Source organism: Crinia signifera, chromosome 5, assembly GCF_055691185.1.
Source record: "Crinia signifera chromosome 5, ASM5569118v1, whole genome shotgun sequence".
NCBI lineage: Eukaryota > Metazoa > Chordata > Amphibia > Anura > Myobatrachidae > Crinia > Crinia signifera.
Window position 1 is genome coordinate 73699855 of NC_139221.1, and position 19280 is coordinate 73719134.

Here is a 19280-nt window from a genome sequence, read left to right on the forward strand (position 1 = left end):
TTTCAAAGATAGCGGGTGCTAGAGTGAACACTAGGGTTAACACTTCAAATGTATTGGCTTTATAATGAGTTATCTTAATACAAAAGCAGAGTACACATAAGTGATTTGCCATCCAGTTTGGTGGATCAGTTCTTCACATCAAACCTGGCAATATCACTGAAGTCATTATGCATTCTAAAGCAGGGCACAACATCAGTGTGTAGTGACAATCCCTGCTGACAGCGATTTTTTTCCAATATCGGAACAAATCCCCAATGCGCAACTGTGTACCGTGCTTTAGATTTACATTGCAGCATATTCAGCGTGAGTATCCTATGCGTTCTAAAGAAAATTATATCCAGTCTCTACATTGTACCTGTTTATAGGAGCCGTAAAACTGTGCTCTTCACACAGTAACAGCCCTCCCTGTATATGGGTGACTTGTACGTGTTACATACATAGAAAGCCAATACCGCTATTCAATCAACATTTTTCTTGTTTTCCAGGCTGGCACTCAGACGTTCAATCGAGCAATGTTGTTTAATGTTGGTTTTAAGGAAGCCATGAAGGACCGGAAATGGGATTGTGTCCTTTTCCACGATGTGGATCACATTCCTGAAAATGATAGGAATTATTATGGATGTGGGGAGATGCCACGCCATTTTGCTGCAAAACTTGACAAATACATGTACATGTAAGTTAATGTTTCTGTTTTTTTTCAAACCCGAAATTCAATCTATTGTTTTGATTTCCTGTTTAATCAATAGTCCAGTCTAATGGTGTGTACACACGTTAGATGTGCCTTAAGATCCTATCCACGATCTGACCAGATAGGATCGTGGATAGGATCTTAAGGCACATCCGATTTGCATCCTATCTTGACTATATAGTGCAGATCTGCACTATATAGACAAGGCAGCCAAGACTTTCTGGCTTCCGATACGTGAACGCGCATCGGGATCGAATCGGGATCGCAAGGGTTAAAACCCTTGCGATCTGCATCCGATGTTGATCCGATGCCGATCCGATGTTGACTATATCGTCAACATCGTAAGGAAATCGGACCGTGTGTACACAGCATAAAACTGCAATTATTTATTTATTTTTTCCTTTATAAAATAGTTCTGTAGTAATGGATAGCTGCTCCTTTGCCTTCCCAACCTTTTGCCATGTACTGTTCAGTCATTTCACATTGTGCAATGGTCAATGTTATCTGCGTACCTCATTACAACCTAGCTACCTCTAGTTTTATGCAGCCTTGCTACCTCAATTCTGATCATGGTTTGTGACGCAAGTGGCAGAAGTTTGATGGAATTAACCTATAGGTTCACGGTGAAATGTACAATATTAGGGTGGTCAAACTGATATAATTAGCTCAATATTAAGTAACTTTATAATGAGATGACATACACTTGGGTCCTTGGTTATCTTTGCTGTAATTGAAACACATCGTGGTAGCGACAATTTGCATCTTCCCGCAATTGCATAATACATTTCCCATGGGACATGTAGCCCCAGCACACGCACCCATTTGCGGGCACTCTTGTCGCACTGCTTTGAGTAGCCGCGGCATTAGGTGAAGATTGCCACATCTGTAGAAACACAAGTACAGCTATGTCGTTTCCACACAAATAGTATGGACTATTGCAGCAGTGTGTTAGCTTCTAAAAACTGCATTGTTGGCTGAAGGGCTTAGGAAATGCCACCATCTCACGATGACGATGTGATGAGGAATTTCTCAGCTGGTGTCCTACATACAGCTGCATACAGAGGGGGGCAGCACGGATGGTGTAACGGTTAGCATTACTGCCTCACAGCGCTGAGGTCATGGGTTCAATTCCCACCATGGCCCTAACTGTGCGGAGTTTGTATATTCTCCCCGTGTTTGCGTGGGTTTACTCCGGGTACTCTGGTTTCCTGCCACAATCCAAAAATATACTGGTATGTCAATTGGCTTCCAACAAAAATTAACCCTAGAATGTCTGTGTGTGTGTGTGTACATGTGGTAGGGAATATAGATTGTAAGCTCCACTGGGGCAGGGACTGATGTGAATGTTCAAATATTCTCTGTAAAGCGCTGCGGAATATGTGTGCGCTATATAAGAAACTGTTAATAAATAAATATAAGCTGCTGAACAGAGCGGGAAACCAGAAAGGAATAAAGCTGCAACAGAATCCAGTCAAGGACCAGAAATCTAGCAATACCTCATTTCTGTCACTGTTCCTTTAATTAGATATAGGGCTACCTTGGTACAATATAAAAGGACACAGTCCTTTCAAATACAAAAAAAATGTGTGACTAAAAAGACAGGAAAAAAATACTCTGGAACGTGTGGCTGATGCTTTACAGCTGGTGTTGTGAGCGTCCTCTGCATGACAAAGGTCCATTGTCTCCGTCCTCCTCAGTAGACTGCAAGCTTGTGCAAGGAGCATCCTCATTTCCCCAAATCTCTTTCAACTGGATTACTCCACATGTACCCTGCACATCTTTTATATTTGGTTATATTATTTGGCATTGATAAATTGTGTTGGGACTTATATATAAATATAGGAAGGGGAGGGAAAAAAGGAAAGCCAAAATCTCTGAGTGCTGAAGATAACTTGCCTTACAGTTACATATTGATCCAAGTTTGTCTTCTGTTTCTTTATGAGCCTTCAATTTCAAGTGTATGGTAAGACTCCATTATTTGCTAAAAGTATATTAGTTGGGATAGTTGGGAAAACTTAGATACTTAAACAATTCTTAGAATTGTCATAAAAATTTGGTGAAACTGCATAATAATTAGTCTTGTACTGTTTGTTTTATGTTTTGTAGTCTACCATACAATGAGTTCTTCGGAGGCGTGAGCGGTTTGACTGTGGAACAGTTTAGAAAGATCAATGGATTTCCTAACGCATTCTGGGGATGGGGCGGGGAGGATGATGACTTGTGGAACAGGTAAGTTTCCAGACATATTCAAAATGGTCAATTTTAAAATCATTTTAGGTCCTGTAATGAGAAATATAGACAAGATAACATTTCCATGGAAGGATGTGTAATACTTTGTCACAACCATTACATAGTTTGATTTCCCATATTTCACTTGACCTAAGCCCTGTAACTTGTTTACTGTATTGCACCTTAGAATGGCTGAAAGACCTATTGGGGTAAATTTATGATTGCATTCTTCCACAGCACGGTATGCTCACCTTGGAGGAGCAGCCCACCAAATCCTATCTGTACAATTCATACTAATCAGTTGTATATTTAGATATCAAATCTGGGCTTTCGGGTATTATTATAATTTATTATGCTGAAAGTAGAGCATTGAGCTTATTTGCAGTGCCACCGCCACCTCTAGCTGCCATCTGTATACCAATCATATAGCCTTGCTGTGCTTCTCAAATTTTTTATTTCAAATTATTGTATGCTATTTTTTGTATGATGGGTCCTTCAATGTACAGCGTAGTGTAATAGATCAGTGCTTTATTTAGTATGATAAACATATTAATGTACACTGGGTGGTATCACAAATCACGGAACACTGCTTATTGCAGTTAACTTCTGTTATATGAAGATACCGTAAATAAAATTGTGAATACAAAAAGAAAACACAACTGTTCCCTCCATCCTTATGATACTCTATGCACGTATGAAAGTAGACTGTTGTCAGGACAATGATAAACTTACACTAGTTCTAAACTGCAGACTTACTGCAGAAACCGTCTTAGTGTGCAATTTACAATAGGTTGAGCCGTTGTATTGCCCTCCAAGATTTGTTGTGGTAGATTATATAAATCTGGTAACATTTATTATTTTCCTTGATCATTTCAGAGTGCATTATGCTGGCTTTAATGTGTCTAGACCAGAAGGAGATCTTGGAAAGTATAAGTCAATTCCTCACCATCACAGGGGAGAGGTCCAGTTCTTAGGCCGGTAAGTGTCATTATTTCCTATGGTTGACACTAATTTGCCAACAGTACATTGAAAACTAAAGAATTAATGGTACTTGGTTCCTAGCACGGCGCCCACAATTTTCATCTTATGCCATCGTTTCGATCGCATCGCATGTGACCCGATCGCATGCGATGCGATCAGACCCGATTTTTTGGCACCCTGATGGGTGATTACTATGTTAAATGCACCTCCATTGTTAACGCCACCCCCACTATGAACGCCAACCCGAAGTGTGGCGAACGCAGCGAGCCTGCGAGGGGTGGCGGTACGCGTCCTCCGACCTTTTCATACCCCCACAATCCACGTCGGCGTGGAATTGATTCTATATAGTGTGGCGAGCCTGAAGCGTGGCGAGCGCACGCTGATTACTTCACATGTATTCCGCGTCCCCTCGCGGGGCTCGCTGCGCTTGCCACGCTTCGGGCTCGGTGGCTCGCCACACTATATAAAATCAACTCCACGCTGACGTGGATAGTGGGGGTATGAAAAGGTCGGAGGGCGCGTACCGCCGCCCCTCGCGGGCTCGCTGCGCTCGCCATGCTTCGGGTTGGCGTTGATAGTGGGGGTGGCGTTAACAATGGAGGTGCATTTAACATAGTAATGACCCATCAGGGTGCCTGTACAATTAAAATTCCCATCGCATGCCATTGTAATGGCATGCGATGCAACGCAATATTAAAATTGTACAGTGCGGGTCTTAGGACCGGAAAATCGGGTCCCATAGCATACCTTAATTAGTGGTATGCGATGGCATACGATAGGCACCGTGCTAGGAAACAAGTACCGAATTAATTGTAGAAAATATTTATCTTGCCTCTGAGCAACTGGGACAAACTTTCGCCAGTAATCCATGTACCAGACCTAAGCTGAGGTCTCAGGTGTCGGTTTTTAGACCCTTATCTCACCACTGCTGATACATTATAAGGGGAATTCTGATTGTGAATGCTGTATATCTATAAGGCAGCAGGACTGAGACTTTAGCCCATTTCCATTGCTACAAGGGCATCCTTGGTACCCACATGGGCTTTGGCTTGGATCAGTAAGGCTCTTGAGCAATAGTCAGAGTAACTGGTAAATGGTCTCCAGTCAGGTAGAGGGGTATCAGCACTGGATCCTGAGGGTGCTGGTTTTCGGGGCACTACAGTCTCAGCATGATGACCTGATCTGGCTTATGCAGAGTCCATATTTAGTTATATCCTTATTAACCTAATAGGGAGAAATATATCCTCTCTACTGCCCTATATGCTCTAGTTTTATTCTTTTGTTAACCTGGTAAGCCAGACATTCTACTTCCCCTCTATCCGCTTCTTCTACCATATGTGAAAGATATTGGTGTATGTATAGGTGCACTCCACTGATAAAACATTCAGTAGGCAGTAGTGTGAACAGCAACATTTCAATCCCTATTTATTGTGGCATTTGCTGATGAAAATGCTGCAATAAATAGGCATTGAAACATTGCTTTCACACTACTGCATACAGAGGTTTTTTTTCCGTGCAGTGCCGCACCTTCTAACTTGTGGTCTATGTCTCTGTGAGGGCACCCCCAGCTGCACGTAAGTTAAGTGGCTGTGCTGGACCTCCCCCTTTGGCAATTTATGAATTATAATTATAGAGATGTGGCATGAAACGTTGATCACTGGCGTCTCTTCACCATATAATTTAAAAACCGTGGAGTGCTGTCTATTTTTGTTTATTCCAAAAACCCCAATGGATATGTATGTGTATATCTAGCAATATATCATAAATAGCCTTCCTTTGGCAATGATTTCATTGTTTCAATTTGTATCTGTAAAATCACGTAAGGGGGGCCACCATTTGCATTTTGTTTTCCCTCCAAATAAAAATGATGCTGGATTGCATTTGAGTACAGTTGATTGAGAGATACTTTATGAGCTACCTGATTGGTATACTGGGGAAGGAAAAGAACATGCAGTTTGCACTGCCATGTACTTTCAGGGGGCGCAGTGGTGTATAGCACAATAATGAGCAATAGATTTTACCCAGTATAAACATTTATTAAAACAATATATAAAAAAAAAAACAATATAATAATGTTCACATATATGTGCACTTTATAGGTTTTTCATAGCAATTGCATAACAAGACGTACAAGACATACAACAATTAACACATAGAGGCTTTTACAAGCATAATAGCTGGTATGAGGCTGGATAAATTGAAAGTTATTAGAGGCATCAATTGATCACTTGTTTTAGCAAGGCTTTATATTTACCAGTCCCGCACAATTGTGAGAGGTGAATCTCAGAGATGGTGTGTCCGGCTCAATTAGTGTCCATATCCTTGGATACAATGTTTCCTCTGCATAATTAAAGGTGCTCTCCTGCTGAGTATGGAGAAGTGATGGGGGCTCTGCAACACCAATCAGTGTAGCGGCTGCTCTGGCATGTATCCGCAGCGGTGAATTGCGGTATCTGGATCAGGATCATCAGTGGTCAGCAGCAAAACGTGTTTCTCCGCCTTATCAGTGGCTTCCTCAGGGGGCAGCAACGGTGCACAGCAGTCCGACCCTTCAAATACATTAAACCAGCGCTCTTTTCTAGCCCTTTGGGCTTTTTTTCCTTTGATTGGTATACTGACTAGGTCAGTGAATGGTAACACAATCATGCCTATACTGTAGCCACCATTCTTCGACTGATATATATATATATATATATATATATATGTATATTGATATATGTATATTGATCTGATGATTGGTTGAAAATTAATTATTGGGCATCGAGGTAATCTTTGAGCCATTCATGATGCGATTTCTGGCCAAGAGAACAAAACCTGGGCAAAACTTAAACACCATTTCCCACTAACCTTGAATCTGCATCAATTACAGATCCTAGATAATAATCTTATTGTCATTTGTTTTGGCAGGTACAAATTGTTACGATACTCCAAAGAACGTCAATATCTAGATGGATTAAATAATTTGATATACGCTCCAAATATCATCATAGACAAGTTGTATAAAAACATCACTGTAAACCTAGTGCCAGAGCTGGCTCCAGTAAAGGACTATTAATGGGAGTCTCGCTGACAAAAAACCAATGTGATGCCTACTGGAGCAGGAACGGAAGTAATGGACCACCTCCAATGGGATCCTAGTGACTGATATCAAATTCCAATTATCTGAATGTGTGACCATGCATTACGTCTGAAGCCAGCAGCTGCTATATATATCAGTGTTTACAGCAGATAACTGCTCATAATGCAAGCCTTGTCTCACCAAATGCTATAGAGTTTCACCTTTCACTCCGCTCTGCAGTGAATTTTTTTTTTTTTCCAAGAACAGAATTTATCATCTTTTTTTTTTTTTTTTTTGCACCAATCTGCAGCTTCTTAAGTTAAATGTGCTTTTTGACCCTGGTTAAAAAAGAAGAAAGAAAAGTTAGGCCTTTTTATTGTTATTTTTGTATTCAGCAGGTGTACATGTTTATGTATATATTAGTTTGATTTTTGTAAATACATTGGTTATATTTGTGTGTATATATGTGTACTTGCATTCATGTATACACACATGGATTGATGTAAAGTTCCTCCCAGCGATTTTTAATGACCCCTGTTTTACACCTTTGCATGTCATTATTCTAGAACTGTATTTTTTTTAATACAGCATTGTCTTCATTTGCATGAAAAAAGGAACATGTACATATTAGAATTTTAAAAATGTTTACGCTTTATGTAAAATGAAGGAAATGTTTATTGTTATTAATGGCCAGCTATGACTGTAAACTGTTATCAAGGTTTGTGAGCTTAAGGCCTTATTGAAAAGTCTGTTAGGGGTTAATTTCTTAATTGTCATCTCTTTAGCTGCAAGAAAAGGGTCCTGTAATAAATTGATCAAATGCAGTCAAAGCTACAGAATGTACAGCTAGTCCCCATATCATTTGTAATGGTATGATTGATTTATTCTATGGCATCTTTAATTGTATCTAAAAAAAAAAAAAAAAAAAAAAAAAATGGTACATATCATTATATACATACAGGTTGTCAAAAAAATTATTTGTGCCAACTTTGTTAAATGTCAGGGAGCTGATGCCAAGAATACATTTTTGTTTTTTGTGTTTTTTTTGTTTTTACGTTGCTAATTTATTTTTAAGGTTTTTTATATACTGTATATTTTTATTTGCAGCACATTACTACTTTGTGAAATTCAGAATGAGCCAAAAAATATGTTCTTGTATTACATATTATATTGGTGATGTTTTTCTAAGAGTACAATATAATTCACATTGCTTCAGAGAATATATTAAGTACTTTATTCTCCATTTTCGGAGGTAAATAATTTGGTGTATTTGCTATGTCTTTTTATGTTAAAGGTATAAAATGAAAATCTGTGTTCAACATTTGATACTTTGTGCTGAAGAATGCAAAAGATATTCCTTTGGAGTTGAGGAGCACTTCATCACACTTCCATGAACATTATGAATACTGATGCACACAAAAAGTGCTGTAACCCATAGCAACTAGGTCAGGGAAATGTAGACAAGTTGTTCTCTGAGTGTTTGTGGTACAGGAAGGTTTAGCTGCAATTCCACTTATATAATGTTAAATAGATGTAAACTGAAAATGTATTTATAGCGAGGGGAACTTGGCAGCCAGGGCAGTTACCTAGGGATAAGGCGTTGATCCTATTAATTTGAAGGGTGCGAGGTGCCGTTCCAATGGCGTTTTAAATGCTGAAAAAGTCTGGAATGTTTACGCAGTTTCGCACCTTTTGCTGATTTCGGTCAGAATTCGCTCAAAATTGTTCGCTACCCTATGAGCAGCGAGCGCTGTTCGGCAAATTCAGTCAGATGTTAAGTGCTTCTGGTGCTGTGATGATTTGCACTAGCAAATGATCCACTGCTAATAGGATCGACCCTTAAGAGGGCATCCATGGTAGGTCAACCATTGTTCTCATGGCACCCTCTTCAGCCAGAAACACCCTGCTCTTAAAGGCTTGCCTCATCAATTGCAATAAGTATTAAGCAGCAACTAGGGGTTCCCCCCGCAGTAGCTCATCTCTAAGGAACAGCGCATTGAACATAGGATTAATCAAATTGTTTCAGTTGACGTTCATCCCCCCCATTTAATTGGACATTCTCGTAGAAAATAAGTGACTGAATGCAGCTCATCCTTATTATACCGCCAGCACTAACACAGTACAATACTGTTCTAGATGAGAATAGTTTGCAAAAACAAATACAAATGGCTCTCTACCTATATACTGTAGCATTTGTCTTAGCAACCAGTTTTCATATATGTGCCCATGCAATAGGAAATGTTAGGTTACTCCGTTTAGTTTACATACAGGATGATACACATTGGATGCATTACTTCATTCTAGCAATTCAGAAAAGCTGACTTTTTTAATTGTACATTTTCCATCTCACTGTACTGTACCTTGAGAATTTAGATTTTTAAAAAAAAATATTGATCTTAACAGTTATTATTAAATGTAGGGTAAGTTCCACGATTATTGCATATGCCAAATTCTGCAAGCCTAACAGTGCAGCACTACTGTGAACCACAGCACTACGTGTGTATAGATTCTACTTTCTGAATGCATATCTATGGCTGACACAAAGTAGATCCTTTCTGTCATTGGTCTGATAGTACAAACAAAAGAACAGGAAAAAGGAAAAACAAAAGTGACCCAAAGCAGTTAAGAACTTTCATGGTGCTTATCTGGATTCAGTATGGTGAAAACTGGACATACTGTCCTTTTGACCAAGGTAACTCCTTCCACAAGATGCTACTTTGTTCAAGTAATGGCCTAATGTGCCTTGTACAGAGATCTCATGTTTAATTTTTTTTCAAAAATACTGTATGTGTGAGGTCTTTAAACCTACTTCCCATTGTTTACAGTATATTAGTAAAGCACTTAATTAGCATGGTTACATACGATGAGTGATGGCAATTGGAAAATAAATCTCAAGTCACTGATAAGTTGAAATTTGTAGCTCTGTAAAGGGCCATCTTAGCATCTTGTAGTAGGAATTATTTTGTGCTAAACGCCATGATATCTTCATCAGAACACTTGGTGGTGTGGTTCACTTAATTGTCAGAAGCCCTTTATATATTTACTTAGATTAATTTACTTCAAAGGAGGCTGCCATTTTGAATCACTTGAGAAGAGGACTCTGTGTACAGCATGGGTCTTCAAACTGCGGCCCTCCAGATGTTGTGAAACTACAAATCCCAGCATACCTTGCCACAGTTTTAACACTCCCTTATAGCAAAACTGTGGCAAGGCATGCTGGGATTTATAGTTTCACAACATCTGGAGGGCCGCAGTTTGAAGGACCCATGGTGTAGAGAGATAATGTGCCATTTTCACTAAAATACACAAAGATAACTTTTTTTGGGGGGAGGGAGGGGGGCGTATCACAATTTTTTCTGTTAAGTTCAAGCACTGTACCTTTTTGAAGTCCATATTTACTAAAATGGACTACAGTTTTTAGGTATACTAGGATTATTTCAATTGTTGCCTGCTAGTTATATAAACACATTTAATTGTGTAAGATTATCAAACAATATGCATTTTTAATGATTCATCGAGAAAAGTAGAAAAACTAAAATTAGACTAACTTTCATAAACTTTTACTTGTGCGTATGTGTGTGACAAAATATCAATGAGCCCTTGTCACTCAGTGATGTGGAAGTGGCCATTTTATGTGCTCAACCAATTCATAGTTTTATGACCTTTATGTGTTGCACTGATTTACTAGTGAAGCGATGAGCCACAAAATGGATGCCTCCACTGTTGATGACTTGAGCGCTTTAACTCTCATTACTGCAGACTTTTCCCTGCACATTGTAAAACACTGCTACACTTAGTCCTCAAGACACTACACTACTAATTTAACATGAAGTGCATTCTTCTCCCAGAGAAAAACTATGATATAGTCCATGTTTACTGTGCCTTGTTTATAAAATACATTGGCTAGTGTTGAAACATTGACATACTGTATGGGATATTGTGAACTGTGTGACATTTTGTAATATCAAGGCATGAAGACTATTTTCTTTTGGTACAGTGCTTTATTTATTAAATAGGCTAATGGTTATGCGGTCTTGGAAGAGAATGTTGCTCTTCAGTACAATAGCAATAATGTCTATGAACTGGGACGCTTACACTCTTTAATTTGTAGTAGACTTAATATGAACAAAAGTGCTTTTCTTTGCATTGCATGTCTCAATGAAGGTCATCCTATTTTGCGATTATTCCACTTTGGTTACATAATAAACTTGAAATAAAATCAAACATGTTTGTTTATATCTTCAGATTACGAGCCTTTTCTCTGACCACACATTCATGTGACTGCGTTTAGGGTTGTGATCTACAGATTTAAGGATCAAAGCCCATATAGAAGGTCTCGGTTCTATATACACGTTTTATGTATTTTATTTGTATTTATTATGCATTTACCTAATGCGTTAGATTATACGTGTAAATTGCAATATTGCTAAGGTGTCTCCCGCTGTTATTATATAAGATAACATCAATAGGACATTGGCGCGTGCACTAAAGTGATCAATCGACAATCATGCACCTTAATTAAAACGTGAGAAAGATAGAAAATACGATTCAAAATAACACTTTCCTTCCCTGTCCGGTGCTTGACTTCTACTTAAAACGGCCACAGGACAAAATGTATTTCAGTATATATATAAGACATCTAAAGGAGAGCATAGCCCCACAATTAAGCAATGTTTTCAAAATATATGCTAAAACACCTATTTCCTCATACAAGATGCATGTAGATCTAAAGCAGCCGGAGGCTATGGAACACCCCAGACCTGGCATCTCATATACCCCTTTTATACCCCATTCTCACTGCTAGGCAAATTCCCAGATCTAGCATGTCGACCCGGTAATTTGCCTTTTAACGCAGGTTTTTTTCAGTGAGAACGGGTCAACCTGTGTCGAAATTCCCGGGTTTCAAGCCCTTCTTTTTACCCGTGTTTGAGATCCGGGTATGCAGACACGGGTTGACCCGTTCACACTGCAAAAAAACCTGTGTTAAAAGGCAAATTACTGGGTAGAGCTGCTTCACCTGGGAATGGCCTTAGCAGTGAGAACCGGGTCTGGCGCCGCAGCTCCCCGAATTAAAATGGCGGATAAAAGCCGTGTTGATCACACTCGCAGTGAACACAGCATTCGACATACTACCCGGGAATTACCTGGCATTTTGACCAGGTGCAGCCTGCACACTTTCACACTTACAGCAGCAAATTACCGGGTGAAGCAATTCTACCTATTAAATTTAATACCCGAGTAGACCCTTTCAGACATACCAAAATCCCAGGTTGATGCGCGTTCATGTGGGATCTATATCCATGTCTTCCCCGGTACTCTGTACCCTGAAGCAGGGAGTGACCTTGCTCTTGGTGCCTATCTCAGAGGTTGAAGCCCCTCACATTCAATATCCAACAGCAGGAAGGCACTTTTTCAATATGGTGAAAAAAACTTTTCTTTGTAAGTCAACGTTTTGTGGACAGCATCCACTTCCTCAGGACTAGTAAATAATATCACACAATGTGCACAATATATACCATACGATAAGTGTATAACTTACCCCCTCCCCTTTTACTGTACCCTGGTGTGCAGCATGTGAGTAGTACGGCCATCCATGGACTTCCCCCGACTTCCGGTCACCCGGAAATGCCATCATCCCGTCAGCTGCAGCTCCTAGGCAATGTTGTAAACAAACTTGTTCAGTATCATACATCACATCAATTCACATCTCGAAAAAATTTTTTAAATATCAACCCCATATCCATGATCCGCTTAAACAAATACCTTAAAACAATTATAGTGTGTGTTAAAACTCATCACCCAATATTTAACCCATTGATCAATGTGCAAAATATTCCTATCCTAAACATTCATTATAAAGACACTCATGTACAGTATATATGGCATGGCTGATATTTTGGCAAGTATTCAATGCTACGGCGAGCGCAAGGCATTTTGGATTTGCTGGGGTCCCCGTTTCGCAGCCAGCCCCTCACTATTTGACTGGTCAGGGGCGAATGGAGGATGGCGGAAGGCAGGGGGCTGGCAGCCTCCCTGCCAGTGCCGCACACAGCAGCGGGGAGGATGGCAGGGAGTCTTCTGCAGCAGAGAGGAGACAGGGAGGTGCGGGGAGCACTGCGCTGGTCCTGCTCCATGCATATGTAATGAGCGGGACCAAGTGCAGTAAATATTAATGAGCGGGTGGAAAAGGTGGTGATAACGAGTTATCAGGTAAGGGCGCAAGAATATGAGTTGCTTTGCCAAGCTGTGGTGTACTGGTATAGGGTTTGTCCCACCCGTCAGGTAAACAATCTAACAAGGAAGAAGGGCATACACTGCACTATAATCTAGTAGACTATTAAACTATGGTGCCACTGGTATTATGATTAAAAAAAAAAAAAACATTTAATGACCTCTACAGTAAAATACATTCAAAACAGTATTTGGAATCAATCAAGACCATATTTAAAAATATATAAAAAAATAACAAAAATGCGGCTAAAAAAGTTTTTTAGTTTGAGAGGTAATATATCAACTTGTATGGTACCGTATCAGTCTTTGATATGGAGATTTTGAGCAGCTCAATTGGCACTATGTTGCACATAATTAAGAAACAAACAAAAACATTTAAAATGTAGTAGGATAACATGAGCAGGAAAAGATCATAAATATTTATTAATTCCTAAAATGAGCATTAGAACACACTAAAGAGCACTTTCTTTCTTTAATCAAGACCGGAAGTGATGTTCCGGAGCTGTGGAATGCACTCTATTTCCTGTTTGGGACATACTTGCGTCTCAATGAGCCGCATATAATTTCCCAGTCGCGGCGCGCATATGCATTAGTGACGCATCCGACGTGGCTGGGTTGTCAACTTATTGGGCCTTATTAGAGTTCACTCTTTCTGACAAAATCCTTCTTAGATGGACAAAACCATGTGCACTGCAGGGGGGCAGATGTAACTTGTGCAGATCTAATTAGATTTGGGTGGGGTTTAACTTCAAAGTGAGATCTATATTGCAGTGTTAAAAAAAAGCAGCCAGTATTTACCCTGCAAAGAATCACCAAAAAAATCACCAAATCTATTTCTATCTGCACGTTACATCTGCCCCCCTGCAGTGCACATGGTTTTGTCCATCTAAGAAGGATTTTGTCAGAAAGAGTGAACTCGAATAAGGCCCATTGTGAGGCATGCATATGACTTCCGGGTCTGCGTTCCATTAAAAATCTGTACTGCACTGATTTATAATATTACCGACAAATGCGGATTTTTGCAACATATTTTAATCGTTTACTCCGTTTTTTAACCCTTTCAGCACCGGGAGTCATAAGCGGCCATTTTGTTTGCTGGAAACACATTATTTTTAGCCCTCATTTGATCCAACATGAGAGAACTTTTGCAAGGATCAGATGTGTATCTATAGATACATATACATATTAATAGACAGATCATTTCTAACATAGAAAGATATGGTTGAATACAATTTGAATGTAACCATATTGCCATTTAGATGTTACCATATATAATAATGGATAAATAGTAAATTATAAATAATAAAAAATAAATAAAAAGTTATTTCCAAGGAGAAAGGCATTCCAGGGGAGGGGAGGGGGGGGGGAGACTGGATGTACAGATCTTAGATTATGATGGCATTTAATTCTATTGCTTCATTTAGCCCCTCAGGGTAAATGGTTCCCAATCTGTACATCCAGTACACCTCCTGTTTGCATAACCTGCCAAACCGGTCCCCTCCTCTGAGTGTTCAAAAAATTCCAAGCATACGCAAGTATACCTGGCCAATAAAGATGATTCTGATTCTGATATTCTCTAGTCCCATTAGGACCAGGCCTTCTGGGTTACCGGCATGAACCTCAAGAAAGTGTTGTGAAACTCTATGATTAATAATTTTTTTTGTAATGTTCCTTCGATGCTGCAGGAAACGAGTTTTAATTTGTCTAGATGTCCGACCAACATATTTTAAATTACATGAACAAATTAGCAGGTAGATCATGTATTCTGTGTTGCAGTTCATAAATGCGTTAGGGGGTATATTTTTACCCTCAATGTCTGTAAGGTTGTTTTCTGGTCGTGTCCTAATATGTCCACATGTCATGCATTTATTTACCCCACATCGGAAGAGACCTTTGGGTTTTGGTCCCAACCATGTTGGGGTTTGTGGTTCGGTTATCTTTTCCAATTCTCGGACCATGCTTGGGGCTAACTTGACTTTTTAGTGTTCTATTTTTCTTGAATATGAAGAGCAGTTTTGGCGGAATAGTGTCTTTTAATACTGTAGGTAATCTGATTTTAGAATGTTATAATTTTTATTAATTATCTTTTAAGATAATTAATAAAAATTAATGAAGGAAACCTTTGACAATTTTTTTTTTCATAAAAATGGTGAGTGCCCTCAATATTTCCTTGTGTATATAAAAGAATATTTTAATGATCCCTCACTTAAGTCTTAAATATATATATATATATATATGAAATGATATAGACACCCTAAAATCAAGCGAAAGTAGATCTGGAAGTTGCTACTGTTTTACATGTACAATCATTCACCACCTCTCTGCAAGCTGTTTTTTGTTTCAAAATAATTTATTGTTTTTTTTGCCAACGTCACAAATGTAAAATGAAAATATAACATTTGACAATTTGATCAAAATACATACACATAGAAGGGAGAGAAACACTTATATAGGAGGACAAAGAACCGGCAAAGGTATGCCAAGGCAGCGCCAATGCCCCGTGGTTTTTCACATCTTGCAGAGAAAGGCCTGGATGTCTCCATAATATTCAAACAAGGTTACACAGTGTGCCCTATAAACTTAACGAGTAATGATCAAGTTCTCATTAAACACAATAAAAAAGAAAACACTTGTAACTTAACTATATATTTTTTTTGGGGGGGGGGGGGGAAGGCGTAGGGAGATGGAGGGGGGGGGGGGGGCTGTCTTCCATACTAACAAAGACTGTTAAGGTATCATGAACATGAATAATAAGAAACCAAGAGGAAGGGTCCCAAGTTCCGTATTGGATCTTTGCACCATTTAACTGAATATATAACTATATAAATATATAACTATATATATCATCTCCATTACCATCAAGGGACACAGTTATAGCAAGATGGTATCTTCGAATGGGCCCCATCTTCGTCTAATGCCAGAAGAATCTGTGAAGTGTATCGATGTGTCCTATTTATCATATGACATGGTTCGTATCAAGAACTGGAGTAGTTCCGTCAGCGATGGTGTTTTATGGACTATCCAGCATTTCATAATCAGTTTCTTTGCTGCCGTCACCAACAGAGTCAGAAAAGGGATAGCATACGTGTACTTGCTCTCTAATTGGCACTCGTCAAAGTTGGCAAACAACAATGGGAGTGAGTGTTAAAAGTGGAGTTAATATCGTTGACAATCTTACACCAGTACTTTTTTATATGTCCGCAGGCTCATGTTATGAAACAGGGTAGCCGGGCTATGGACACATTTCAGACAACGACCCGTTTCTTCCAGAATAAAATGCTGTCTCTGAGCCTGGAACGTATAGGCTTTATGTAAAATTTTGATATGGGTTTCCTATAGCAGGGAGGATCTCAAAATGCGCAGTGTGGTGTGGTAGTATTTAAATAGTGTGATAAGAGCATCTATCAAGGGGATGTCCCTCTTCCACTGGGCATGGGCCTGGTCCCATTGTTTTTGAGTGGTGGGATGAATTAATATATATTAATTTAGTTTTGAATTTGCGTCTCTTGAATTTATGGATTATTGATGTCAATGTATCCTGCATACTGTAGATGCACTAGGGACACTAGGAGGGAAGCCGCATAGTGGAGAAGTTGCTGTATGTAAAAGGTGGCATGGGTAGAGAGACCAAATGCACTGTCCAATTGGCGGAAGGTCAGTAAACGGCCCCCAGGGTCAAAGACCTGTGAGAAGTTTTAGACCCTTGGCATACAAGCTCCCAGAGGAAGGGTTCTCGATGCTTGGGGTGAACGCTGGGTTACCTCAGATTGGTAACCATTCAGTACGTAGAGGAGAACGACCTAGTGACTTACATGTAGTCCACCTTGCTTCATAAGTATCTTTGAAAATAATATGGGATAAGATATGTTTAGGGATTTGTGACTTTTGCATAAGGAATAAGGGTGTAATAGAGCACAATATAGTTCGAACGTGGTATAGTTATCCGATTCCAAAAGCCAATCCATGGCCTTAGAATATAGGCACTTATTCTAGTTCACTCTTTCGGATGTGCGTTCGTTCGGAAATGACCGAACGCAACGCACGTCGGCCCTTCAAAGAACATGTCTATATGTCGTCCGCATCCGTTCGAACGGACTTTCAAAGAAAAGGGAGTGTCTTCGGACTGCATCCACACGTCCGTGTGCGGTCGGAACTCAAAGATTCAGCACGGTCCTACTGCGTCCGAACGGACGGGAAGTTGACCGTATGCACCGAGTTGGCATTTTTTTGCGCCCACCTCACAAATCTATTCGGAAATCATGCTTCACCCATATTACACACTTATCCAATTATGGTACCTCCTAAGATATATATTATTTATATTTGTAATAATTACTTTCTAAATGACACTTAAACACATTACTTCCTATTGAGATTAATCCTTACATCATGTTAAGTTTTATTAGTTCATTGTTGCACCTTTACCTGTCTTAGTGGTTCCAATTGAACCTGTGGAAAGTGTTTAATCAGTAATGTTCAGAGGACTGGATTGTATTGTGCTCAGCTGCGAGTATTTAAGGTTCGGGCATACTAATTGGGCAATCCGAATGCCAAGCCCATGAACCATTGCCTTCCGAGAAGTGAATGCTGCTTGTTTTCACCGAAGATTTCTGCCATGTTGGTTCGCTTGCGCTCGGTGTCTGGTCCGAATGCACGCCTACCACGGTTTGTGCACTCCCACATTAACGCCCAGTTTCGCCCACTTTGAAACCGCGCCCTTATACACGCCCACATGACGCCCATATTACGCCCATCTTTCCTGAGAGTGTTCGGTGGACATTTGTAGACTGTATTGTTGAGAACAAGTGCGGAGACACAGCGTTGCACATGCGCATTGCATTGCTTACGCATGCGCAGCTAGCTAAAAGTCGCCATCCGAAAGAATTCGGAATGGACCGCATCAACCAGAATAAGGCCCATAGTGCCAAATTCGGGAATCCTAGGCCTCACTCGGGCCTCGGGAGCTGTAACTTAGGAAGGGAAATGCGAGGTTTGCCTAATTTCCAAATACATTTTGTGCATAGTTGCATTAGCGAGTAATTGCAAAAGGTATGTGAGCTTTGGGAGGATTATGGTTTTAATAACTTCCACCCTGCCTAAAAGAGACAAAGATAGATCAAGCCAGGAATCCGTAGAATATTTAACTTTGGAAATGGCTGGGGTAAAGTTAAGCATATAGAGAGCGTTGAGTCTGTTGGGGATCTGGATCCCCAAGTACTTAATGTGGGAATGTTAATTTTGATGGATCCTAAATCTGGGGAGGATGAGAAGGTTGGCGTGGTGCCACATAACATAAGTTCGGATTTACTGACATTAATTTTGTAGCCAGAGAAACTTCCGAATCTATGAATTATATCCAGGGCCACGGGTAGAGTGTTCGGGATGTGATAGTAATAGTAACATGTCATCAGCGAACAGGGATACCCTCATGTCCACTCCCCTCACCAAGATACCTGGATATATATAATACGTGGCGAAGCTCGCAGGGCTACCGCCAAAGGCTCTAATGCTAAGGCGAAAAGGAGTGGTGACATGGGGCACCCCTGTTTCATGCCACGTAGGATAGGGAAGGGATCTGATATAATGCCGTTGCATAGAATCCTCGATGAGGAGCCAGTGTAAATAGTTCTGAGCCAGGCAACAAACATAGGGGGAAAGCCAAAGCATTGAAGAACGTGGAATAAGTGGTCCCAGTGCAACATGTCGAAGGCTTTCTCAGCATCTAGAGACAATATGGGGATGCTCGACATAGCTCACTGGGAGTCACACACCACCGCTAGCACTCGTCTTATATTCGTTACTGGGTGTCTGCCCGCCACAAACCCTGTCTGGTCTTTATGTACCAACATTGGCACTAGGCCCTTAAATCTCCCAGCCAGGATTTTATTCAATAATTTATAATCTAGGTTCATCAATGAAATTGGTCTATAAGAGGCTGGGTCTGACAAATGCCTGGCTTGGGTAATATGCGTATGTTTGCCATATTAAAGGTATCTGGGACAGAAGACGATTTTAGCATAGAATTAAAAACCGATACCAGACAGGGTGCTATTTTGGAAGAAAGCAGACGATAATATTCCGACATTAGGCCGT

General features: G+C 40.0%; 1 protein-coding gene across 1 annotated transcript in view; it reads left to right on the forward strand.

The window, feature by feature from the left end:
* Window positions 1-11180, forward strand: part of LOC146080323 (beta-1,4-galactosyltransferase 6-like) — a 35001-nt gene extending 23821 nt beyond the window's left edge. Inside the window, exons 4-7 of the mRNA XM_083187472.1 lie at window positions 486-673; window positions 2795-2917; window positions 3794-3895; window positions 6806-11180. Coding sequence (XP_083043598.1) covers window positions 486-673; window positions 2795-2917; window positions 3794-3895; window positions 6806-6953 — 561 coding nt within the window. The 3' untranslated portion in view covers window positions 6954-11180. The remainder of the gene's footprint in view (window positions 1-485; window positions 674-2794; window positions 2918-3793; window positions 3896-6805) is intronic.
* Window positions 11181-19280: the final 8100 nt, after the last annotated feature.